The 26,960-nt window shown below is 37.2% G+C and overlaps 1 protein-coding gene across 10 annotated transcripts in view; it reads left to right on the top strand.

Annotated features, from left to right (window-relative positions):
• Positions 1-21,794, top strand: part of LOC6054392 (tubulin polyglutamylase TTLL4) — a 48,284-nt gene extending 26,490 nt beyond the window's left edge. For 7 of the 10 annotated variants that reach the window (XM_038251282.1, XM_038251281.1, XM_038251279.1 and 4 more), the window contains 5 exons: positions 10,254-11,844; positions 11,900-12,822; positions 12,884-13,045; positions 13,106-13,384; positions 20,729-21,794. In XM_038251282.1, the coding sequence (XP_038107210.1) occupies positions 10,278-11,844; positions 11,900-12,822; positions 12,884-13,045; positions 13,106-13,384; positions 20,729-21,064 (3,267 nt within the window). In that variant the 5' untranslated portion in view covers positions 10,254-10,277 and the 3' untranslated portion in view covers positions 21,065-21,794. Of the gene's footprint in view, positions 1-126; positions 266-9,539; positions 9,680-9,942; positions 10,162-10,253; positions 11,845-11,899; positions 12,823-12,883; positions 13,046-13,105; positions 13,385-20,728 lie in introns of those variants that run through there. The other 3 variants (XM_038251284.1, XM_038251283.1, XM_038251275.1) reach the window with 3 other exon arrangements.
• The last annotated feature ends 5,166 nt before the right edge of the window (positions 21,795-26,960 follow it).

Below are 26,960 nucleotides of genomic sequence, written 5' to 3'. Positions count from 1 at the left end.
AGAGCGCCATTATAGATGATGGCGGCGGCGATGGTGTGTGTGTGTGTGCACTCTTTCATTGTCGTCGTCGGCGTTGATGAACGAACGTGCACTTTGTGCCACGGACAACAAACGAAAATTTTCTGTGACTGTGTGCAGTTGAGCAGTTATGACTATTTTGCAGTGAATTGTGATATTTTTGCTTGGATGGACGCCTTCGTTTTGTTGTTGAAATTAGTGTGAGGAAATTTTGCTAAAGTGCTCCCTTGTTTGTGCGATATTTGGAGTGAGTAATTCCACAGAAATGTGAATTCGTCCTAAATAAAACTTTCTTAACGAGGGTGTAGGAAAATTTTGGATTAATTTCCAGTGTCAAAAATAGACCCATAAAATAAAAGGAAAGAAAAACCTAAAATATTCCAATTACACCTGACATAATTCGCCTGCCAATTAGCAGCCACTCAGAAAGCTTGGCTGGGGAAAATTAGTCATCGGATTATTGACGCTGTTACAGGTGAAAATCTGGCTGGTGACAGCGCGCGAGTGGGCGGGTGGCCATTACAAGCAAATTCGAGGAAAATTTGTCACCCGCTGATGATGTGAGGGGAAATGGAAAATGTCTCACAAGACGTGACTTGAGAGGTGCAGACGTCACCGTTTCCTGCGTTTTTTCTCCTTGCGATTTCGCTCTGTTTTTCGCGACGACCCTCAAGAACGTTCTCTCGAATTGTGTTTCATTGTGTGCGCGTGCAAAATCTCTCAATGTGCTGCTAAAGTGAAGGTGGATGAACAACAACAATACATAAAACCAGCATGGCGACAAACATAAAAAAAGATACGCGCGAATTTCGTTGTCACGATCTTGACACGAACGAAACGTGGGTTCTAGGTGTGACGTCTGATGGCGAGATAAGATTGTATTTGTATGTTTACAATTTTTGACGGGGGAAAATTTGGCGCGATTGCGACATGTGCTTTAAGGGGCTTCCGCAAAGTGGTGGGAATCCAATTTGTGAAGCGATAATGTTATTATTAGAAGGGAAATGGGTCTCTTTATGTTGTTATTGAATTATTTTGTGTCAAAATATTTAGAACTTGTACTGATTTCATTACATTTTCTGTTGATTTTTTTGTACAGTCCAGACTCGATTATCCGAAGGCCTCGGAAAAATTTCACTTCGGAAAAACAAAAAATTAAGTAATGACCCCTGAACTAGGCTATAGTGATTTATATTTTTTTATAAAATCTAATCGTTGCTCTACAGCATTGCCTTGGCGAAAATTTGAGTGCAGCTGAAATTAAAAAAAAAATATTATAAAATGCATTTTCCTGCAATCCTGCATTTATAATCATTTTTAACATGCTTGAGTTCGTTTTAAAATATTTTCAATTTTAGTGAATTTAAAAAAAAATCACAGAAAAAATTGGTTGGTTTTTTATAATTGGCCTTTTATTTATTTTTATAAGGCTGGTACAAATATTTTTAAAAGTTTTTGTCGCCCCCCCCCCTGAAAAACTGTGACTATTTTCAAAAATGTTACCTAAAAATGGTTATAACTTGAAAACTACTTTTTGATTGCAAATTCGATTTTACATCGAAAAATGAAGTTGAAACATTTTTGCGACCAATATTTCGATTTTTGAAAAAATCTGTATTGATTCAAAAAATCATAACTCGGTCAAAGATTTTTTGCCCATTCTGGAAATTTCTGAAAAGTTGGCATTGTATGTCCTCTAAAACATATCAAAAAATTAAAAAAATAAAAATAGTGTTTTTTTGCAAATCAGGTTTTAGTGACAAAAAGTTAAATAAAAAATCACCAAATTTTTTTACCGTGTATCATTTTTTTTCAGTGTAGTCCATATCCATACCTACAACTTTGCCGAAGACACCAAATCGATCAAAAAATTTCTTCAAAAGATACATATTTTTGAATTTTCACATATAATTTTTGTATGGACAGCTGCCAAATTTGTATGGAAAATTATATGGACAAACTAATGATGCAAAATGGCTTCTTTGGGCATACCGAAGGCACCAAAAAAGTTTCAGCCAGATTAAAAAATACAAAAATTAAAATTAAACAAAAAATACCGATTCCGTAGAGAACTGCTCTATATTAAAAAATCTTAAGATTTTTTGAAAATTTTCGATGCAAAATCTTTTTTTTTCGATACAATTTTTGTTTTTGTCAGATCTTAGATTTTTTGAAAACTAGAGATTGCAAAACAACTGAACTAGTGTAAAATGCATTTTAAAACACTTTTTTCATTTAAATGTGAAGACTATGGCTTGTTATTTAAATTTTTATATTTTTTTATTTTTTGCCCCCTTGACCTCGGTTAGGGCCGAGGGACAAAAACTTTTTTAAATATTTGCATCGGCCTAAACGGTCGAATCCCAATTGCCTCTATTTTCAAATGCCGCTAAATCAGAAACTTAAATTTTCAATGTCAAAAAATTGATACATAATTCCTTAAAAAATAATTTTAAAATTTTAAAATTAAGACTGTCGTTTCACAAAGAATGGTTCCTTTTCAAATATCCTTGACCTAAAAAATATTTTACCTTGGAATTTTGAATCGATTTTAAAATTTTCCGTCAAAGGAGGCGCGCGATACTTCTTGAAACTTCACCAAAAACGAAGCTTTGTGAATGATCGTTCACCTCCATAAAAAAATATGAAAAATCTTAGGCAATTTCAAATATTTTTTGAAGTTTATGTCCCTCGACTCTGGTCGGGGTCGAGGGGGGTGGGGCAAAAACATATAAAAATTGAAATAAGAAGTCATGGTCTCCAGATTTGAATGAGAAAAGTGTTCTAAAGTGCATTTTACACCTGCCCAGTTGTTTTGCAATCATCAGTTTTCAAAATATCCAAGTATTGGAGAGATTTTTTTTTCGCCGAAAAAAAAACTTTTTGTTGTGCTGTACATTGGAATTCCACAAAAAATTGAAAATATTTTTGATCGATCCCAGACATGCTAAATGTGATTGTAAACGCAGGAAAATGCATTTCTAATTGTTTTCAGTTGGTTAGACTTCTATTTCCTTTAAAATTTTGAAGTTTTTTGAAAATATTAGTTTTTGCCCCCTGGTTTTTCGAACCGATTATGAAGGAGGGGAGATTAACTTTGAAAAATATTTGCAACGACCTTAATATTAGAATTAAAAAAACCAAAAATTTCTATGTAAAATATGTTCTAGGTTACGGATATTTGAAATGAAAAGTTGAATTCAAATCAGAAACATAATTTTTATGATTATTTTTAATAAACTTTTTAAAAATCTGCCTTTGTCTTTCACACCAACTAAGCGACTCTTTACCTCAATTATGAATCGATTTGGTCAACACTATTATTAGGTTGCGTGGCTCTCGTTTTTTTTCTGTTTTGAAGCTGTTGTTTTTGAATTTTCATATCTCGTATGTTTTTGAATGATGCCATCAAATTTAAGTTTGAGCCATTGAGAATTGCCTCAAAATTAAATTGAAAATTATTCAATTGTGAACTTGTACCAGCAATAATTTTTTTTATCGAAATCAATGTAAAAATAAGGAAAAATATAAAATTCAAATATCAAAATAAAATTTTTAAAATCAAAAAACTAAATTGAAAGTGAAAAATCATGTTTTCATTCTAAATAAACAACAAGCAACACCTTCTCATCGCACGACGAAATATTCCACAACTCTCAATAAATCACTTTTCGCTGGCATTTCCACAGAAACATTCCACCTACGCACCACACTTCAAATATTTATAAAGAAAAATAAAACAAAATCACCACCCAAAGAGGTGCTGGTGGCCCTGAAAAACGCGTTCGGCTTAGTCACATTTTCCATGCCGCCGAGACGCAACCCGGTGGAAAAACTGACGAAGAAGAAAATAAAAAAACTCATTCTCGATTGATGTGTCGCAAATACCTCCTCCCCCTGCTTTCGAAATAACCGGTAACGCGGAACATTCCTGGCTGGCCACGAACGGACGCGTGGAGATATTTTTAGTCCTAATGGCCACTGATGGCTGGCTGACTGGTTATTTTGTTACCAGGCCGCAAAGTTTAGTGGGGAAAGGAAAAGATCGAATTTCTCCCGGCAATTTTGAAAAGTGGCGAGACCTTGAACTTGCCTCGTGACACTAATGGAGCACGTGGCTAAAAACTTTTAAACCGCACTGTAAACGCGTGTAGTTGAAGTGATACGGGAAACGTGTTTGATAACAGGTCTAGCTTTAACACACACCACAAAGACGAATGTCAGTTTATCAAGCATGTGTATAACACACATACGCCATCTCTCCTAGAATAAGATTTGAAAATGTTGAAAAATAAAATCGGATCATTTTTTCAAGTACAAGCTTCAAAATTTCCGAGCAAGTGGCTTGAAATTGTGATTTTTTTTTTTAATTTCATAGATTTAATTACAATGTATTCTAACATTTCAACTATATTACTCATCCATTGATGAGCCACGATTGTTGTGGTTGTTGAATTGAATGATTTCAAAATTTTGCCCCATCGTTATCACCAACACGTCGAAGGCACATGGGAGCGAGAATCGCTTGTTGACTCTTCTCAACAACAATAACATTTTGTGTCCGATTCTCTCTTTATCTCTCTTTCGATGTGAGAAAGTCGCGCTTTTGTTGTTGTTCAATCGTAATCTCGCCACTATCGCGAGCAGACGCACATTTTCATTCAGTAGTTGTACAATGGATTGGGTTTTTTATTGTTGTATATGTTTCTCATCAGACGCTCTCACCAAGTCTCATGAGCACCATACGTGTAGGTTTGAATCGAGTGCGGTTGTTGCCATCGCAGGATTCTTGATTCAGTTAACTGTGGGCTGAGGTTCTAATTGGAACGCAGTTTAAAAAAAATGCGTAACAAATTGTTATTGAGTAACTTATTTTTTAATAGAATACGAAATTACTTTAAGTAAGATTATTTTAAATCATATAAACCTTCATTCCGAAATGGATGCTTTAATGAGCTTTGATGGGATGCAATCTGGAGTTTTTTTTGTAAAAGGTTTAATAAACCATTTTTTCATTTTTTTTTTGCTTTTTGGGTGTTTTTGAAACCGCCTTGAGTCAGGGGTATTGAAAAACAGCCAAAGAGCAAACACTGAAAATTTGGTTTATTAGACCTTTTCAAAAAAAAAACTCCAGAAATTATGCCCTCTACGACAAAGGGAAGTAAGTAAAACTTGATGAAATCCGATTTTCTGTAGCTATTCAAAATGTGACATAAAGATCAGTCAAAAGTCAACGGCCTGCTTTTTATCGCCATAAATATCAGTATTGAAAAGTACTTTTCAGCATCCCTTTCAGTGCTACTAGAGTTCAAAAAGTAATACTTTTCTATACTGTTTTAGAGTTTGACACTTATCTTGATAGTTAATAACATTCAAGCGGAAAATCAAATGTTACTCCGAAAAAAATAAATTCAAAGTGTGTATTCCGGAAACGCGAAAAAAATTATAATTTGTATGGAAATTGGGCGAGGTAGTCCGAACATCCAAATTTTTGTGTTACTTAATAAAAGAACGCGTCATATAAACTTGATGCCAAGGGTTCCCAATCTTATGGATTAAGAAAACTTTATTTATTTGGATTTTGATTTTTTTTTTCGATTGCACTGAAAAACATGAAATCGTTAAAACTTTGGTTGTAGCAAATATGTTTAAAGTCAAAGTTTCTTACACACAACAATAAAAAAAAATCCTAGTTTTAATAAGGCATGATTGCTGTTGTTTTGTCATTATTATTTTATAAAAGAAAATCATTGTTTAGGATATTTTTTACGAAAAATACTTTTGTCATGCTTTGCATCTTAATTCCAATATTCTAAAAAAATATATGAAAATGATTCCAAATATACTAAAAATTTTAACAGTGTAGGAAAATTTGAAAAAAATAATAATTTTAAAATTTGCACGGTTTAACATTTGAATGAAAAAAGTAATAAAAGTTCAAAATATTTTCAAACGAGCCCAAACAGCTAACTATGGTTATTATTGCATAATACGGCGTTTTAGATTGTTTTCCGTGAATTAGACTTCTATTTACATTAAAATTTTCAGGTTTTTTGAAAAAAATATTTACCCCCTGATTTTTAGGACCAATTTTATGGGGGCGACATAAACTTTGAAAAATTTGCAAAAAATAAATTTAATTTTGTTTCTCAAAAAAAAAAATACTTCAATTGTTGAAAACACAGTCAAAACTGATAAAACATCAATTTTAAGTTTCTTTTGTACATTTATAACCAACAATCCAATTTTGAAATATATTTCACATAGAAAATTTTGTTTTCTGGTGTAATTTTTTAATTAATTATTCGAATTAGGTTCAAAAATAATAGTAAATTGAAACGAAAATATGTTACACATTTTAAAAACACAAACGGCGATTGTCCATGCACTATAGATATTTTTTCTATTGACAAAAGTGTGTCCACGTGGTTTTTGGATGGTCCCGTAAATATTAATGCATTAGAATGCACTGAAAAAAAAAAAAAAAACATTTTTTCAATATTTCATCATCGCCATTTTGGCCGCCATCTTGGATTTAAAAATTCTAAATCACTTTAGAGTAGTTCAAGGGTTTTTTTCGTGATTCGATTATCAGAAGTTTTGATTACATATCCGAAGTGAAATTTTGCCAAGGGTTTCGGATAAACGAGTCTGAACTGTAATTCAATCCAAATTCAATCCAGCCTAGTAAAAAAATCACTTCGGATAACAGAACCACAAACAAAATTATCGTCGTTTTATGTGTGATTCTGACCCCAATTGATTCAGAATTTTTTAAATCCAAGATGAAGGCCAAATAGCGGTCATGAAATATTTGGAAAATGCGGAAAAACGAGTCTGGATTGTAATTCTTATAAAGATTAAATCATGATTACAAATTTGAGATTTTTTAAATTTATATTGAGTTTCATAACGTTTGTACAATGTACATGAAGTGTAGAACCAGTGTTTTGAATCTGTGTTCAAATCATTAGATTTTATGGAATTTCAGCTTTCTCACAGCTCATTCCCTGGAGATGGAGCCAGACGTTGCCGTCGTTTCAGGGCTAATTGCAAAGATGGTTTCCGATGTTGATACATATCACACATTTATTTTATATTTATATACTTGTGTTGATAGAAATCACAGCTTTTATTATATGTAAAATTGCAAGATATTGATTTTTATTTATTTGAATCTCAATATTCTTTTTTTTTAAATCTGTTAGGAACAGGATTAAATCTGTTTGATAATGGGGAGGAATAGTTAGTTTTTTTTTGTAACTTTTTTAGGTTGTTTAATAATAACAATAATTTTGTGTCCTGATGTGCGGTCCACTCCGGACCACGTCCCACTCACTTGGACGGACAATTCCACACGGAACACAATAAAAACATCATAATTACTACGCGCTAAAACACATGCGGCTTACTTTATTGACGAAACGAACAAGATAAACAAATTGAACAACATATTAAAATGACATTGATGCGCTTGACAGCGTCACAAAACAGACAGCCTTGCTGTCAGCTGAGAGCCCGGCGGCGTTGTGAGTGTGCGGATTGAACTCCACTCAGCGCAGTGTTGCTGTCCACAATAAATAATTATTCCAGACTCCAGTTACACAGTAAAAAAAATCTGTGTAAAATCGCATGCAAAAGCATGCATATCACCTTTGTGAGCAAAAGCATGTAATATTGTATGCGAAAAAGTGTACATAAAAAGCATATACAAAAGAAAAATAAATAAATTTAGTACACCCCAAAAATAACATCAATCTGTTAAGAGTTATATCCAGATTACCTAGTCCGCGCCCCAACCACCTCGGCTATCTCGCCGCTGTGAAGTTAGCTGGATCAACACCGATGTAGCTGTATGTTCCCCATACATCGTATGCAGCTAATTCAGTATACGACGTACGGAAAACCTACTAGTACATCGGCATTGGACTCATCATTTACAAGACGGTGAGATAGCCAAGACGGTTGGGGCGCGGACTTGGTAATCGGGATATGACTCTCAACAGATTGATGTTATTTTTGGGGTGTGCAACATTAATTTATTTTTCTTTTGTACATGCTTATTATGTACACGTTTTCGCATACAATATTACATGCTTTTGCTCACAAAGGTGATGTGCATGCTTTTGCATGCGATTTTACCATCGGATTTTTTGCTGTGAATGTGTAAGCCAGTTTAGTAATACTATCAGAATCTCTGATTCCAATTGAAGTGGTATACTACCAATTTTGAATTGTGAAAAAATCCATAGAGTCTCGATCAATCAATAATTAAATGATATCGGACAAAATTCGTTAATCTGTTGAACTAACGGTTTTCGGATTATGGTTGTATCGACCATTGTTGCGAATCGAGGATCTATTGGAGTTTTGACGATCAAATAGAGCCTAACATTTCAAAAGGACACACAGGTGTGAACAGGATTGTGTCTCTTTCACTCAAATGATAGTTTACATAAGGTATGATAGGGATACACTCTTGTTTGCAAAGCTTGTGTGCCCTAATGAAATAGAAGGCACGAAATAGTCGTATTAACAAAGAGTGTTCAACTTGTAAAATATGAACGTTTCATTAATGTTTATTGTTTTTGGAAGCAGCAAGACAGGTTTAACAAATAGGTAAAGAAATGTTTGGCTTTGTAATTAAAATTTCGGGGATTTGAGATTCAAGTTACTTTCAGACAGTTAAGTTGAGGTTGTTGATTCAAGTTAGTTAGTTTTCTGAAATGAATAATTGGACATAAATGATCAGTTAAATTAAAGTTAGTTGCAATGTACGACAAGACTACTGACGGACGCGACAGGACGATGCCCAGAAAAAATGCCCTTGACAAGTTAGTTTTCATCTTTCATTTCCCAGTAAATTTATTTGATTTCCTTTAAATTTGAAATACATCATAGGTTCCCTTTGTATAAATCTCAAATTAGTTTTAGATTAAATAATAATTTCATATTTCCTTTATTCAGTTTTAGTTAGAAGTTAGATTAACGTAACTGCTCATGTCATCCAAGTTCTTACTACTCACACCCACACTAATTTTCTTTCACCTTCCCCCTCCCGATCCCCTATATCTTCCGGTGGTGTTCATTTTGTATGCAATACTAGTTCGACCACTACCCTTTTTTCCACAAGAAACCGGACTTGGATTGACTTGAGGCCGCGTCCCCCACCTTGCTCCGTAAAACGAAAACGAATTTCAGCTTTCTCACAGCTCATTATTTCCGCAAAACTTTTTCATTGACCCACAGTCGTCAGCCTGATTGACCATCAATGAGAACGTTTTCCTTCCCTCCCAAGTCTACCGGGCTTCGAGCCACTTGCCTTCTTCATTGAACACCGTTCCAGCAATGTGTTGTGCCAACTCGCCACAACAACAACGTTCTCAGCTCACGCGCCAGCCAACACACCATCACCCCGACGGTGCCCAGGTGTGTTGGTTCAAACACGCGCTTTTACCGAAGCCAAATAATAAAAACAAGATTCTGGGAATAAAACAAATCTCGCAGAGAGCGCCAGAGAGAACGGAAATAAAACGGTCCACGCCTGAGTGTGTGTGTGTGTGTGTGCTGGTCTGGTGGGATAAGAACGTGATTAATTTTGTTGGCGACCTGCGATTCGACTGTCAAATTTCAAGTCCGCAGAGTTGGGTTGCGCCTTCAGGTTAGTACCGGGTACTTCGAACGTGCTGGCAAAAGGGTCTCCAGGTGCTTTGTGAGTTCGAAGAGTTTGATCGACACGATGCCAAGCGGCCTACAGTGGTGTGGTACAGTTTGGCCTTTTCGAAGCTAACAGTATAGAGACAGAGCGCGATACATACCTATACAGTCAGTGGGAAAGCAAAGGCGGTGCGTAAAAAATGGAGAGCACTTTGTCGTAACTGCGTTTCGCGAATTGCTCTTGGCGGTGCGCGGCCCACAGTCGTTCATAGAGCGCCACATCAGTGTGGTTTGTCTGGTCACGAATAAGTCACACTCCGGGCTTAGTAGAATGAACAACGTGCTCCCCATCGGTGGATGCATCATCAGCTAAGCAGCTCCAAAGTGCCTTCTTTCACCTCTCTTCCCTGCGCTACGACGATGAGGGCAGTCGTTCTTAAAATAATCTCCGCGTTGTTATATTTGTGCTACGAGTGTTTCCACTATGTAATAATCCGCCGTCTAATTGCGTTCTGCGCAAATAAAAATGTGCTCTCACACTGAGACTAACAAGGGGGTGACATTCTTCTTCGTTCCAGATAACGACGAAATTCGCCACCGTGATGGACTTTAAGCAGCAAAACGGCAGCAGTCCCGGCCAGACACAACAGCTCCGCAGCAACTCCCGGCAGTGGCATCAGTCTTCAACGGCGACGAACGGAGCATCGCCATCGTCAGTAGCAACAATTGCGCCCCAGAAAGTCACCATGCGAAGGCGGTGTCGCAGCGAATCTTGGAGTGAAAGTCTTCCCATGGCGCCGATGATGTACCACGAGGTGAAGAGCGGCAAGTCGCGTCTCCAGCAGGGTCATGGTCACAGCAGAGCACGAGGTGGTGAGGTTCCAACGCTGCTGATCGAGTCGTTCAGCTTGCAGGGCAATGGTCGGAAGCAGTCGGATCTGTTGCCCAGCATCACCATCAACAGCGCAAAGGAGAACGTCATCCAGAACGGAGTCAACGCGAAGGACGTCTATCTGAGCGATCTGGATGGTTATAGGAAGGATCGCCGGAATGGGTACTACATCGCAGGTGAGCGACAACTCGAGTCGCGCTTTGCGCGGAACCTCGAAAGCTCTTTCAACCCTCGGATGGACCGTCGGAAAATGCGAGCACGAAGTGAGTCGGAACCGCATGAGATCTACACCAGTCCGACCGTGTTTGGCAGTGGTAGAACCTACTCCGGTTGGAGTGCCCACCGGGACCAGGTTCGGGACGTATCTCTGAAGCGAACCCGCGACACAATTTCCCCAACCTTAGAAGCTGACGAAGCCCTAGAAGCGATGTGTTCCTCAATCAACTCGAAAGATTCACCCCCTTCTAAAATCCTGAACGCCAACGACACAGCCAGCCTTGACGAAGCTGTCAACCGAGCGGCGGCATCGCTTCAAAAACGTAAGGTAACTAAAGCGGCCCAGAACGCCGTCAACGGAGCGCGGGCTACAAAAACGGTTCGCACCCGAAACGGCTCCACGGTCAACATCTACAAATCCAGCCTAAAATCCGCCCCGACGTCCGTCTCGGCCATCGTAGCCTCCGGCGGAGTCGTTGCCGCCAACATGGGTCGCAAATCGGTCTCGCCTCCGCTGCTCCTTCTCAAACCGGGAACTACCTCACCAACTCCGTCCGGAATGTCGACCGGCACGAGCGGTGGCGAGTCTGTGCACACACAAGACCTCGACACGGAAACCATCGGCCACTCGGATCTGGCAGAAGACGACCTGGACGACGAGTGCGACGGCGAAGAGGACGACCTCGACGACGACGATGTCCTTCCCGAAGACGACGAAGTGCTGAACGGGTCCATCACCGACTCCGAGGACAACTACCAAACCCATCTCGCAGCGTACCAGGCTCGTGCCAAGTCCAACTCGACCTCCCCGTCGCCATCGCCATCGATTCGCGGACCGGTGACCTCGATCGGTTGCGTGCACGGCGGTTGCCCCCCGGAGGGACCGCTCGCTCCCAGTTTATTCGCCTACGTGCCACCCTACATCACGTTCTCGACGCACGAGGAAAAGGGACCGCCGATGCCGCCGGCCATTCACAAAGTGCTCAAGTGGAAGATGACGCTGATTACGCCGATCGTGGTGCGTAAAGTGCTGCTCAACAGCGGGTTCCGGTTGCTCAAAAGTAAGTTCTTTTTAATTGTTTTCAAAATCATTTCACTAACAATCGACGGTTTCAGAAACCAACGACTGGGTCGGCATCTGGGGCAAGCACATGAAGAGCCCCTGCTTTAAGACGCTCCGGCCGTATCAAAAGTTCAACCACCTGCCGGGAAGCTTCCAAATCGGGCGCAAAGATCGAGTGTGGCGCAACCTGCAGACGCAGATGAACCGCCACGGCAAGAAGGAGTTCGGGTTCATGCCGCGCACGTACATCATACCTCAAGATTTGAAGCTGCTGCGTCAGATGTGGCCCCGGTACAGTCAGCGGGGCTGCAAGTGGATCATCAAGCCACCGGCGTCGGCGCGAGGAACGGGGATCAAGGTCGTCAACCGGTGGTCCCAAATCCCCAAGCGGAAGCCACTGATCGTGCAGCGATACGTCGAGCGGCCGCTGCTCATCAACGGAAGCAAGTTTGACCTGCGGCTGTACGTGCTCGTTACGTCGATCAACCCGCTGCGCGTTTACATGCACACCGACGGACTTGCCCGGTTCGCTTCCGTCAAGTACAGCGAAAAGTCGGATACGCTCAGCGATCGATACATGCATTTAACCAACTACAGTATTAACAAGCTGTCCGACAAGTACAGCGCCAACGAGGACGCGGACGCCTGCCAGGGCCACAAGTGGACCATCAAATCCCTGTGGACGTACTTCAACGAAAAGGGCGTCAACACCGACCGACTGTGGGGAGCGCTTCGGAACCTGGTCCTGCGAACGGTACTCGCCGGCGAAGGTCCCATCCACGCCATGTCCAAGCTGAACGTGGGCAATCGGTACAACTGCTACGAACTGTTCGGCATCGACGTCCTGCTCGACTCCGAGCTCGTGCCGTGGCTGCTGGAAGTCAACATATCACCGTCCCTCCATTCCGCGTCCACGCTGGACGCCCACGTGAAAGGTCCGCTCGTGAAGGCGTTGCTCAACACCGCCATGTATCAGGTGGGTTTGCTGGAACGTTTATTGTAAGGTTCTCCTTGTTAAATATTATTTGTGTTCACAGGTTCCTCCCAGGATACCGCAGGCGGAGCAGAAAGAAATCCTCGCCAGCCAAGGCCTGGCTGGTCCGCTGTGCTTCGACAAGCGCATCTACGTGACCGCCCTGTCGAAGGTCGAGCGAGTGAAACACAACCAGTTCATCCAAAAGGACGTGGGCAGGGAAGACGTTAGTTCAGAATAATTTTTATTTTGAAAAAATTATTCTAAAAAGAGACTTTCTTTCCAGTATCTCAGCCCTATCCTCGACGAGCTGACCCCGGACGACGTGCGATGTTTGCTGCTCGCCGAAGACGAACTTGCCAGAAGTGCCCCGCTGGAACGGATCCTTCCAGCGCCCAACAGCCACCGCTACATCGGCTTTACCGAACACCCTCGGTACTACAACCGATTGCTGGACGCGTGGGAACACCGATACTGCCATAACCGCGCCGACGGAATCACCCTGCTGCAGTCGCTGTGCGCCCAGAAAGTCCACCTCCAGGTACCGCCGAGCACGCTGAAAAAGGTAAGATCCAAACCTCCCCTCTCCCCCACCACTTTTTCTTGTTCTTCTTCTTGCGCTCCCAAGTCCACCTCACACTGTACAATTTCCATAGCGTCAAGAACTCGCCAAACAACAACTGCCACAAGCACAGCTCAAACCACCACACCAAACAACACATCAACAGCAACAACTCAAAAAAGCTCAAAATCCAAAATTCACATCTCAAGCGTGCACTGACCGCGCACACAAATGCACAAAGCATCAACATCCCGAAGCCGATCCACCACAAATTACCTCCAAGCATCCCTACCTGCCCCGAAAACCGAAGAACTCCAACCTCCCAATGCTCCTCTGAGTCTCCACACTTCTCTTTCTCTCTCTTTTTACTAAATTTTCTATTAACGTTTCATTAAAAAAATACCAATATTTACAGCAGTTTCTCTTTATAATGTGTAAATACGTGCCGTTAATACTTTATCACTAGCATTCTTCACAACGTTCTTTTACTCTCTTCAACCTCAAATAATCTTTTCAAACTTTTTCACCTAAACTTTCACGCGTTTGTTGAATAACCAAAAACGCGCGCGCTGTACAAAACCTAATCCGCGCAAAACCATATCGAAATACCAAAATCATCCACGAAAACAAAAACAAATCTAAACCTTGCGCGGAAATCAGGAATTTTGGGACGCCTTTCGGATAGCGTACTGGCGTTGCCGAACGATACAGGGTCGTAAGTGCCAACCATTCATGCCTTTCCTTTTTTTAGGTCGATTTTTGATTTATTAAAAAAAAAACAAGTATTTTTTGCGAATAGAAATTTAAATATTTTATTTTAATTGGAGCAAACAATGCCTTCAGCAGAATTTATAATTTTATATTTTATTTTCCTACTATTGCTAATGAATTTCTTTGATTGACCTTTTTCGTTCGGCATCTGTTTTGCAAAATTTGCAAAATAATATATTTTATGAAGCGTGCCAGCAGCCAGAGTTTTGCAACGTTCCCTAGAGTTAGAGCTAGAAGTTTCTTAGTTGATAGTGATGATATTGAGTCGGTGAAGTTGAAATTCAATTGATTTCAGTGTAGAGATTTTCAACAGTGTTAGTTTCATGTTAATTACAAATAAAGTAGGAAGAGGCTTCTAAACTGCCCATAATTGAAAATTCGGCTATTATGCCAAATCAAGTATTCCGAGAAAAACGCGTTTTAGTGTTTGTCACAAAATCTCTGTCAAGGCAATTTCCCATAAGAGTGGCATATTAGCCGTTTGGTTTTTCGCATCGGCAGCCAAGTCTAAACACTATTTCAGTGAAATTCAAGTTCCAGAAGATGCGTTGGAACATCCTCTACCACCTGGTGCTAATATCTCGTTTTTGCCAAAAGTGGATATTAGATATTAGCCGTTTTTTCAATGGTGGGCAGTAAAGAATGTATTTTTTTTTAATTTTCAAATTTAAGTAACTCACTGGTCTTTCTTACATACTTTTCTTGTCATTCTCGAATAACGAAACGGCCTACTTTTTGAAGCAAAAAAAAACATAGGTTTTGCTGTATTACGGAATCGCAAAATTGTATTTAACTCGTTGCAAAAGTCGATTTTTCAGCACTCGAGTCAATGCCACTGTTATTTGTTTAAATAATTTAGTATTCGATGTACTAAATAAAAAAATCAGAAAGAATCCAATAACAAAATTCGATTATCGGAAAATTAAGAAACTAAGAAAATACAACTATCAAATATATGGAAAGTAAAATCGAAAATTGTTTAATATAGAAATTCACCTTAAAAAATATTCAAAACTTAAAAAAATAAAAAAAATATAACTTTGGTATTTAATAACTCAGAATTTTTATTTAGAATTTCAAAAATTTTACTTCAGAAATTTAGAAATTCTAAGAAACAAATAGATATTCATTGATTCTAAAAATTAAAAATTAAAGTATTAAGCAATTCTCAAACTCAACAAATTGTGGTATTTAAAAAAAAAATGTGTATTAAAAAAAGCAAATTAAAAATAAGAAAAAAAAAGCAAATTCAAAAATTTCAACTTTGACAATTTGGGATATTTAAAAACTTTAAAATGTTAGAATTAAAAAAAATAGCTTCCGAAATTTAAAAACTTTAAAAAACAAGTAGGTATTCATGAATTTTTAAAATTTTAGCATTTTAAAATTGAAGTACAGTAGTTGTTCGGTAACTGGGCGTTGTTTAACTGGGCTGCTTTTTAACTGGGCGCTCGATAACTGGGCCGTAGCCCAGTTAAAAAGCAGACAAACGTCAAAAAACCAAAACAAACCGAAATCACCGAGGGGTTAATGGATGCCAAAATCATGGTCAACAAATAAAAACACTTTTTTCAAACTTTTATGTAATTTCAAGTCACAATTAAAGAAATATGAAAAGTAATCATTGTAAACAAATTTGAGTAACTTTTATTTTTATATTTCATCAAATAAATATTATGCATCGGTAGTCCCCTCGTTATTTTTCGTTCAGCCCAGTTAGCGAACAGCATTCGATGACTGGGCTACGTTCTCAGCCCAGTTACCGAACAACTACTGTATTTCGAAATTCTGAAATTCAAGTACATATTTATAAAATCTGAAATTCAAAACAAAATTATAATTCAGAATTAAGAAAATACATTTTAAAAATAAGAAAAAAAATCAAAATTCTTAAAATTCAGTTATTTAAAAAAAATAAAATTATTGTTTTCTAAAATTCTTCATTCCTGAAATTTTTATTATCAACGGTGCACATCAACCAGAGCTTTTGCCCCCAAATTTTTGTTACAAACATTTTAGTTTCTTTAAAACTACTACTTTTTTATTCATCCCCTAAGCTACTAGGCGTCATCCATAAAGTATGTCACGCTCTAGCGGGGAGGGTCTGAGAAAGTGTGACATTGCGTGTTATAAGTATAGGGAAAGCGTGACAAAGGGGGGGAGGGGGGGGGGTAAATTTTGGCTGAGTTTAGCGTGACGTACTTTATGGATGAAGCCTTATTTCCATAAAGATTTTCAAAAAATATAATTTTTTTATAATCATATTATTTCACTAAAATTGGGTCCCTAAGTTCAACAATTTTGGAAATAAGAAGACAAAAATTTCTTTGATTGCTGTGTACCCTTAACACTGGAACGCCCAACGCATGTTTAACTTACACGGACGCCCAAGCCTCCCAAAAAAGTTGGAACGGTAACTTCAACTCGCTGGTTCTCGGGCCTAACTCAACCAATCAAGATGATTCTTCTTTCCGGGTTTTTGTTAGGATGTCTAGATCATTCTAGAACTTTGCAGAACTTAATTTGATCAAATCTGTAATTTCTGCGACCGAAAACATCGTTCCACCTTTTTTAAAAAGACTGCCTCCGCGGAATTTTCGGCGATTTTTTTTTTACACGCGAAAAAAAAAGTTGGAACGATGTTTTTGATCGCAAAAATTACACAGATTTGATCAAATTAAGTTCTGCAAAATTCTAGAATGATCTAGACATCCTAACAAATCTCTTGGAAAAAAAAATCATCTTGATTGGTTGAGTTAGGCCCGAGAACCAGCGAGTTGAAGTTACCGTTCCAACTTTTTTGGAGCCTTGGGCGTTCGAATGTTAAATAGACAAATTTAAAATCAAAAATTTCAAAATCAGGCGATTGTAAAAATGTTAATACAGTTCGTACTCAATTTTCCGAAGCCATTGCCACTCCGTATAATCCGTATAATACCAGTTATCGGCAAAAATGACGGCATTTATGTTGTTGTTTTTTTTTTCAAATGCAAAAAAAATATCTCTATAAATATTTTACTAGGTAGGACCTCTCAAGCAGGGCTGCGGAGTCGGGTCATATTTCAAGTGACTCCGACTCCGACTCCGACTCCGACTCCGGCTTTCTGGGATTAGCCGACTCCGACTCCGACTCCGGCTCCGGCTTTCAGATCCAACCGACTCCGACTCCGACTCCAACTCCGGCCCACCAACTCTAGCCGACTCCGACTCCGACTCCAGCTTTCAAAAAATTATTGGCTCCGACTCCGACTCCAACTCCACATATTTTTAAATATTTCAAAAGTTAGTTTACTATTATTTCGAAAACATTGATGATTAGAATTATTTAAAAATTCTTTAAGTGAAAAAAAACGGGAAAAAGTTTCTAGTTTTACAAGTTTTAGACGTTATTGAAACAGAAATAAAAAAAACGCCAGTTTTGAAGGCATTTTCAGAAGAACATTTTGGTAAGTAAATTTGGATTTATTTACTTAACCTCAAATTTTCATTTAATTGTTTAAAGCTAAAATATTAAATTGTTATTTTTTAATGATCCTTAATGATTGATTTAACAAATAAATTCAATTTGCTCACTTTAAAGTTGACATTTATAAGAAGCACAGTGACTATCATAGTCACCTTGTATTTGTAAATAACAATTTTAAACGAAACTATTTTTTAAAGCTCAATTGAAATTTTTAAGACGTCAAGGCTGAAGAAGTTTATTATTACAAATCAATGTATCTAAAAAAATCTTCGTGGTAAGAACGCTTAAGGGATCCTTTTCAAATATCCGTGACCTAGAAAATATTTTACCTCGGAATTTTGGATTTATTTAAATTTTTAATTTTTATATATATATAAAGGAGGCGCGCAATACTTCTTGCATCTTCACCTAAAACAAAGCTTTATGAATGGTCGTGCGCCTCCAAGAAAATATATGAACAAACTTAGAATTAAATAAAAAAACAAAAATCCACTGGATAAATATTTTCTAGGTCACGGATATTATTTTATCTTGAAATCCTGTCCTATCCTGAAATCTTGAGATTTGTTCAACTATAATTTGCAACAATATCAAAATAGTTTTCCTAAGGATCAACATTCTCAGACACTTTTATTTTTTTGTACAAAGATATAAACAAAATGCGCATGTTGAGTTCCAAGTAATAGATTGTTATAATCATTGAATATTTTTTGGAAGAGTTATCCTGTCAGTGATTTTTTTGTTTTCGATTTCCACAAATAGTGATTATTATTTATATTTTTTGATGAACCTCGTAACATTTTTCCTGAACATTGATTTACTTAAAACCACCAAGACATTCGTTATCGGGGTATAAGATGACTATGTGTGAACTTTTTTCAGAAAGAACTTGATTAAATTTGGTCAAATTTGAGTTTAAAGGGTACATAAATATTGGCAAAAGGATGCAGTCAATTATCAATTAAATATTTCTCACTACAAAACCAATATTGTTTTTTTTTTGAGTTATGATGATACTACATACTTGAGTAAGAGCTGATTAACAGGTTATCATTTAGTGACCTCTAAAAAAATAAAAATGGCAACGCAGTGCATGCAACTTGAAAAAAAAATCAAAATATAAGAAGTTTTGTAAATTAATCTGTTTTATAGCAAATACTTAAAAAATAAAAAATAAGCATAATTTTTGTAGAATTTAAGATAACTCCGACTCCGACTCCAACTCCGGGTAATCAGTATTTTTCGGCTCCGACTCCGACTCCGACTCCAGCTAATAAAATTTAGCCGACTCCGGCTCCGACTCCGACTCCAGCTGCTCGAGTTTTTACGACTCCGACTCCGACTCCGACTCCAGGCTTCCCAAAAAGACCCGACTCCACCGACTCCGGCTCTGACTCCGACTCCGACTCCACAGCCCTGCTCTCAAGACAATTTTTTTAAAGTACTTTAAGCTATTGTGTATCATATGTTTATGAGACCTAATAAAAAAACAGATATTAAACACAATAGTTTATAGGACCTTTTGAAAAGCACTCTGGATTTATCGGAAATCTTCATTTTTCAATGACTTTGTACAACTTTAAAACTATGTACTCTAGGAATTTTTGTTTTAAATAATTAAAAAAAGTATATTTTAGTCTATACCAAATGCAAAAAAAAAAAAACAAAATTATAGGTCAACTTGAAATGTTTGGTTTTGCCCTTTCCAAATGTTAATTGAGATTTATAGTTTCAGATTTGTTTTTCTACTTGAAGGTTAAGTTTTTGTTCACTATTTAAAAAAAAATATTTTCAGAGGTTTTAGTGTGTCCTTTGTGTATACATTAATCATTTTTAATTCTACGAACGTTCAAGAACACATATGAATTTTTGAATCGATAAGGCTGGTACAAATATTTTTAAAAGTGTTTGTCCCCCCCCCCCCCCTTCAAAATTGGCCCGAAAAATCAGGGGGCAAAAAAATATTTTTACAATAAACTTCAAAATTTTAATGAAAATTCAAGTGCAACCAGCTGAAATCAGATTAAAATACATTCTCCTGCGTTTAAAATCATTTTTAGCATGTTTGGGTTTATTAAAAAATCTTAAGATTTTTTGAAAATTTTCTATGCAAAATCTTTTTTTTATTCGATACAATTTTTGTTTTTGTCAGATCTTAGATTTTTTGAAAACTAATGATTGCATAACAACTGAACTAGTGTAAAATGCATTTTAAAACACTTTTTTCATTTAAATGTGAAGACAATGGCTTGTTATTTAAATTTTCATATTTTTTTATTTTTTTGCACCACCCACCCCACCCCTCCCTTGACATCGGCCAGGGCCGAGGGACAAAAACTTTTTTAAATATTTGCATCGGCCTAAATATAACAGAAAACTGAACGCATTTTATCATATTTTTGTCAGAGAATTGAATTCATAATTCTTATATGTTTGTAATGTGAAACAATGCCTTTAATTATTACTCGTTTATCTTTATTATTATTCGTCAAAAGGCCATCGAAGATATAATCGAAACCCTGAACAAGCAAGGAGACTTCACCTTATTTAGAACTATTTAGTCCGATTAATTAGTACACACACAGTTCTAGATAGCTCCCATCCCATGGTACCAAACCAAACAAGCGTTTATCCCTAGCTGTAAAAAGAAGGTAATTCCTAGAGTCGAAGTGTTTTGTTGCGCGTTCCGTTTTGTGAACTACTATAGCGTTTGTCTTTCAGCGTAGCGAATTCAAACGGAATCCACCCCCTTGTGAACTGATCCCTGTCCTCTCATCCACGTGATCATCCGTCCATAGCCCGACACCCCATCAACCACCCACCCAGCATCACATTAGAATAAGAAAACATTTTAGCAAATTCGTGACCCGCCCACCCTTAGAGAGTACGTGTATTACATCCCGATTCATTCTCATTCGAGCCAAATTAGTGCGTCTCAATATCCGTGCCATCACCCTTCTCATTCTCTTGATGTTGTAATTGACTGTAATAATTGTATATTTATGAAATCCGCCGTGCAAATGATCCCCACCCCCCCACAAAAATCACCCCTTCAGAAACGTGTTACGAACCCAAACCTAACACCGGCTCTCTCTCGGGACCTTTCGCAGGACTCCAGCAGTAACAGGCCGCCGGTGCCGACGCAGCAGCACCAGCCAGACAACAGTACAACCAACAGCGAAAACAGCGGCTCCCAGGACAGCGGCGTCCACTCGGAACCGCCGTCGGGCCCTTGCTCGGCGTTCCACTCGCAGGACTCGATCGACCAGCTCCCGAACGAGCAGGAACCCCAGCTGATGGACTCCAGCGAGGCGGTGAAGGCCGACCAAGCCGACGAGGACAACATCCGGTTGGGCGACAAAATTAAGCTCATTCTGGACGATGCGTTGCTGCTGAAGCAGCAGCAGTGCGGTGACACCGAGAATGCCATTATTGTACAGCAGTAGAGAAAGCGTGCGAGCGTGCGTGCGTGAGTAGACAATTTCTTCTTTTAATTTCATCCCGTCGAGAAAGCTCTGGGCTGCACAGTCTCTTGTTTGAACAATTTCGCGCTAGACACGGGTTCGCGAGTCGTGGCAAAAAGACTGAAATACGATGTGTTCTCCAACAATGAAGTTATGAGCAAGAGTGCGAGCGCGTGCGAATGTGGACAAAAAAAAACTACCCAAAACAAAAAAAATACGCAAAAGTCTAACTTAGAAACAGTAGATTCGGTAGAAATGTTAGCAGCCGGAAAGTTATCTCGTACCAGTTGAAGTGTTTCGCAGCTATAGAATTTCTATAAACAAAGTTAAACAAACACACAAAAAATACTCCAACCTTTAAGCAGCGGAGAAATGAAGAATATTGGTTAGCCTGTGATTTCTCCCCCTCCTCTAAATTTTAAAATTGAGTCCGGCAAGCTCGCGAAATCACGTCGGTTAAAGAGTAGCAGCAGAAATAAGGAGATTTTTTTCAAATAAAAATCTAACCAACAACGACGTTGAGAGCGAAATGTGAACGCAAATTTCGCACTCCAAATTGTACAATATCGGCGAATACACACACACGATTGAACACAACAGAAATTCTAACGCGGTAGGTTAAGAAAAAAAAACACAAATAGGAATGAAATTAGGTCAAGTAAATTGAAAATAAAGCAAAACAAAATCGTTTAGTAAAGTACATCGTGAAGGATGCGGTGTGTGGTGCTTCTTGTATCCGAAAGTCCGAAATTATGATAATCCCAAAACAAAAATCAATTCAAACCCCCTTGAAATTATGTTGAAAGCTACTTGGCATGGCAGAAAGTGGCAACGGCTGGCATGTTCACGATCCATACAAAAAAGATTCATTTTATATAAAAATTGTCCACGAAGTGGAGGTAACTGGCTCCGTGGCTTAATGGTTGCGACTTCTGTCTCGAAAGCAGAAGGTTTAGGGATCAAATCCCGGACGGTTTCCTTGAAATTTGGAATCAGAAATTGAACTTAGAATATGAACAAAAAACCTTTAAGAATTCGAACTCACACCTTTGGATTTGATGGTCTGGGACGCTAACCAGTCGACCATCATGGAGTTTAATGCTCCACAACTGAATTGATACGTATCAGTGGCTAAATAATGTCACAAGCAGCGCCGTACCTAGGGGTTGGCGCAGTTGGCGGCCGCCAAGGGCGCCAGCCCTTAAGGGCGCCGAAATCGATGATTGTACAAAATTTACACGTGAGTTATAAAATCCCCATTAAGTATTTGAAACAGAAAGGGCGCCAAATTATATAGTAGAACTACAAATAAATAGATAATTTAATTTTTCAAGGGGCTCAAGTGGCAGAAAGTGGCAGGAGTTCAAGAAGAGCTTATCAAAATAAAAACAGCAATAATGTTTGGACCGTTGCATCATATGGAGTTTTAGTCATACTTTACATTTTTTATGTCCAACTATATGTTATTTTCACGATAATTTTGCTGTAAACTACAATCAGCCAAATTGTGAAAAAATATGGTCTTTAAGCTTTTTTGAAATATTAATTATTTCAGCATTAAAACATAAACCATTCTTTTGAAATTCAGACAACCTCGAGTTTTAAAAAAAATGGCATTTAAGAGGCAGTATTTGTAGATTCTGCTCGGTTTGTTCTAGAGGTCGTATCTAGGTGCTCCGATTTGGATGAAACTTTTAGGGTTTGTTTGTCTATACATGAGATGAACTCATGCCAAATATGAGCCCCCTACGACAAAGGGAAGTGGGGTAAAACGGGCATTGAAGTTTGAGGTCCAAAAAACATGAAAAATCTTAAAATTGCTCGCATTTCCGTAAAACTTCATCAATTCCAACTCTCTTAGATGCATTCGAATGGTCTTTCGAAGCCCTTCAAAATGTGCTATAGACATCCAGGATTGGTTTGACTTTTTCTCATAGCTTTTGCAAGTTACAGTTAAAAATTGATTTTTTTTAAAACCTTAATAACTTTTGGCAACAGCCTCCAACACCCATACTCCCATAGGTCAAAAGTTAGGGAATTACATGGACGATAAGCCTATGGTATTAACTTTTTGGCCAATCGCAGTTTTTCTCATAGTTTTACGATTTTTCTAAAACACACATTTTACAACGTTAGTTTTTACCCTGTAGGCCAAGAAGATGGCACTTATTGGTCTCAATTTTGTCATATTCGGAATCCTCGGACAATTTCATGTAAGTTAGAAGTATTGGAGTTGTAATATTGATTTAAAATATAATTAAATAAAACATTTTTGAAAAAAGAAATAGATCTTATTTACCCTATGATCAATACGTCAAATGCTGTATCAAGTAGGCGAAAACTTGTTTAACCCCTAATCCGACAAAATTCTAAATAATATTTTTAATAGTTCTAAATGGCATTTTTTCCAATCAAATTCAAAATTCCAACACCTCAATCTAATGTAAAATTTTCTGAGGATTCCGAATATGACAAAATTGAGACCAAAAAGTGCCGTCTTCTTGGCCTACAGGGCAAAAACTAACGTTGTAAAATGTGTGTTCTAGAAAAATCGTAAAACTATGAGAAAAACTGCGATTGGCCAAAAAGTTAATACCGTCGGCTTATAGTCCATGAAATTCCCTAACTTTTGACCTATGGGAGTATGGTGTTGGACTGTTGCCAAAAGTTAAAGTTTAAAATCCATTTTAAACAGTAATTTGCAAAAGCTATGAGAAAAAGTCAAACCAATCCTGGATGTCTATAGCACATTTGAAGGGCTTCGAAAGACAGAATGCATCTAAGAGGAGTTGGAATTGATGAAGTTTTACGAAATGCGAGCAATTTTAGATTTTTCATGTTTTTGGACCTCAAACTTCAATGCCCGTTTTACCCCACTTCCCTTTGTCGTAGAGGGCTCATATTTGGCATGAGTTCATCTCATGTATAGACAAACAAACCCTGAAAGTTTCATCCAAATCGGAGCACCTCGATACGACCTGTTTCACATCGGTGAAAAACTCGCTCTTAAACATTTTCAGGACGATTTCCTCTTTTAACCCACCGGAGGTCGCGTACGTGTACTTTGTACACAGTTTGTAAGGGCACTTGTAAGAAAGGCGAAAACACGCGACTTCCCGAAGGTTAAGCAACTTAGTGCATTAAAATTTACATGCGCTTTTCCAAAATACTATGGTTTTAAAATAGGAAAACTGCTGTAAATTTTCACCAATAAGACCTATATTATCAGAGCACACAAGCTGTTCTGAACCTCACTTTTTTAGTTTTAGTTTAACCGGTGTTGTTTACTTTTAAAATTTAAACAAAAAAAATATTTTATAAATATTTTATATTTTATTATATTTTATAAAATTATTTATAAATATATTAGGTTGAAAACAGGTTTGCTTTGTGCAAAAAATAATTTACTAGAATATTAAATTTAATTATACGAATTAAAAATTAATAAAAAAATGCTGTAAACCGGGGTGACTTTGATTTTCTCAAGATTATTATTTTTAAAACATGTACTGGGGTAGGCCACACAAAGCCAATGCACTATTTCGGAAAAAAGTTTTTTTGCAATTCCGTCGTGAAACTACTTACTTTTCCTGTCATTCTTGAACGACGAAACAGTCTACTTTTCTATACCAAAAATAACAGAATCGAATAGTAAAAAAAAACGAACGAACGAATAGTAACCCATTTCAAAACAAATGCTGGAAAAGTTCTACTTTTCAGCACTGAAATGGATGCTGAAAAGTTAAACTTTTCAGCACTTGTTAGGAAAAGTTATACTTTTCAACATTTTTTTTTTGTTTGAACGATTCATTGACTCAATGCATGGACATTTGTCCTTTAATTCTGTCCAAAGGGTGTTTTTCGGAATTGCAAAAAACGTTGTATGGAACTCGTTGCAAAACTTGATTTTTCATCACTCGTCGTATTTATCTAACTCGTAGATAAATGTACGACTCGTGCTGAAAAAATCCTCTTTTTGCAACTTGTTGCATAAACTACTATTTCAATAGTGTTTAGAAAAATATTTACGTTAAAAGTTCTTAGTTTAAATTCCGGGGTGACTTTGATAGTCATAGTTTTTCTTGTTAAAATCATATTTAAGATGTTCAAACTTTGTACGTTAAATGTACCATCACTTAAGTAGCTGATATAGTTTTGAAAAAAAAATCGATATTTATGCTTAGTTAACTAAGTTTATAGGCTTTTTAACAAAATGCATATTAATTTTAGGTGAAACTGTTAAAAAGTCGGAATTTTGCCTGAAATAAGTTAAACCTAGTGCTGTTTATGATATTATCGATTTGTATTGCATTTCATACTGAATGAAACAAGAAATTTTTTCAACTGAAATTGCTTATAAATTTGCAGATTTTGTTTAATTGTGTTTCAAAAAAAGTATTATTTATAATTTACAAACTGATTTAACCTTCTCCTAGCGGAAAATTGTCCAAGGAATCCGAAAATGCATTCCGTTTTTCGATTCAAAATTATGTTTATTGAGAAAATCATGACACTTTGAGAAGTTTAAAATGATGACATTCATCAACATTTTCTTAACTATAGTTAACTAACTTTTTAAACTTTTCAAAATTTTAATTGTAGCCTTCATTTTGTGGAAAAATCGCGAACCTATCAAAGTCACCCCGGCTATCAAAGGCACCCCGTTTTACGGTACCGATGAAAAAAATAATGCAAAACATATATAATTTAAAAAAAATCAAATCTCGAAAAATTTATAACAATTTCTTATCATCATATTATTTTTTCATCAAATATCTCATTATCAATAAAATAAATTTCATCATGAATTGCGCTGAATTTTGAATGATCTTTAATTGATTTTGACGAAATGTAGCTCTGCCGCTGCATGTTGAAAAATTCTGGATTTTTTTAAAGGTCCAATAAACCAAATTTTCTTTTTTTTTCGGGTGTGACTCAAAGCGGTTTCAAAAACACCCAAAAAGCAAAAACTGAAAATTTGGTTTATTGGACCTTTTGAAAAAAAAAACTCCAGAATCATACTTCGATGCCGGGGTGCTCTTTTGTATTAAGCTTTCTGGGATTCTAATCTAGATAGAACAAGAGAGCACCGGACATCGACTTATATTTTTTCAATTTTGAAGAAGATTTTTTTTTTCTTTTTTCTAATTACACCGAAATGAAGTCTAAAGCCAAATCAGCTAAATACTATACAAATCTGGGAAAGTTCTTTGTTTATACCATTAAATTAATACTAGATCAGAGCAAATTAAGCAGGATTAGAAAAGATCAAATTTATTAACAAGTTATAGCAAAATTTATCATGATTGAGCATTCTGTGCATTTATCTGAAAAATAAATGAAAAAAACAAAACCCTGATATAATAATCGATTTTATGAAATCTGAGAAAATATTCTGCCAACTAAATTCCTACAATAATTTTCAATCCAACCTATCTCATATTATTTGAAAAATAAAACATAAAATAACTGTGTTTCTGAGTTTAACCATAAGGTCTCCAAATGCAATAAAAAAATCAAAACTCATTGAAGCAATAATTGAAAATTAACATCAATTTATCAAAATGCTTGTAAATTTGGGAGGGGCGCCGAATTGTTGCTTCGCCAAGGGCGTCGTGGACCCAAGGTACGGCTCTGGTCACAAGGTATAACATATCAAACCATTATATAACTACTAACACCGCCTCAAAACCGTCTCGAAGTTAGTCTGAAAAATCAGGGAGCAAAAAAATATTTTTCCAAAAAATTCAGAATTTCCATGAAAACAGAAGTTTAGTCATCTGAGAACAATCTAAAATATTTTTTTCTGCATTGATAATCATATTTTGCATGTTTGGGCTTGTTTAAAAATGTTTTGATTTTTTATAAAATTTCAATG

Source organism: Culex quinquefasciatus, chromosome 2, assembly GCF_015732765.1.
Source record: "Culex quinquefasciatus strain JHB chromosome 2, VPISU_Cqui_1.0_pri_paternal, whole genome shotgun sequence".
NCBI lineage: Eukaryota > Metazoa > Arthropoda > Insecta > Diptera > Culicidae > Culex > Culex quinquefasciatus.
The sequence above is the reverse complement of the archived record's forward strand: the minus strand, read 5'-3'. Positions and strand labels throughout refer to the sequence as shown.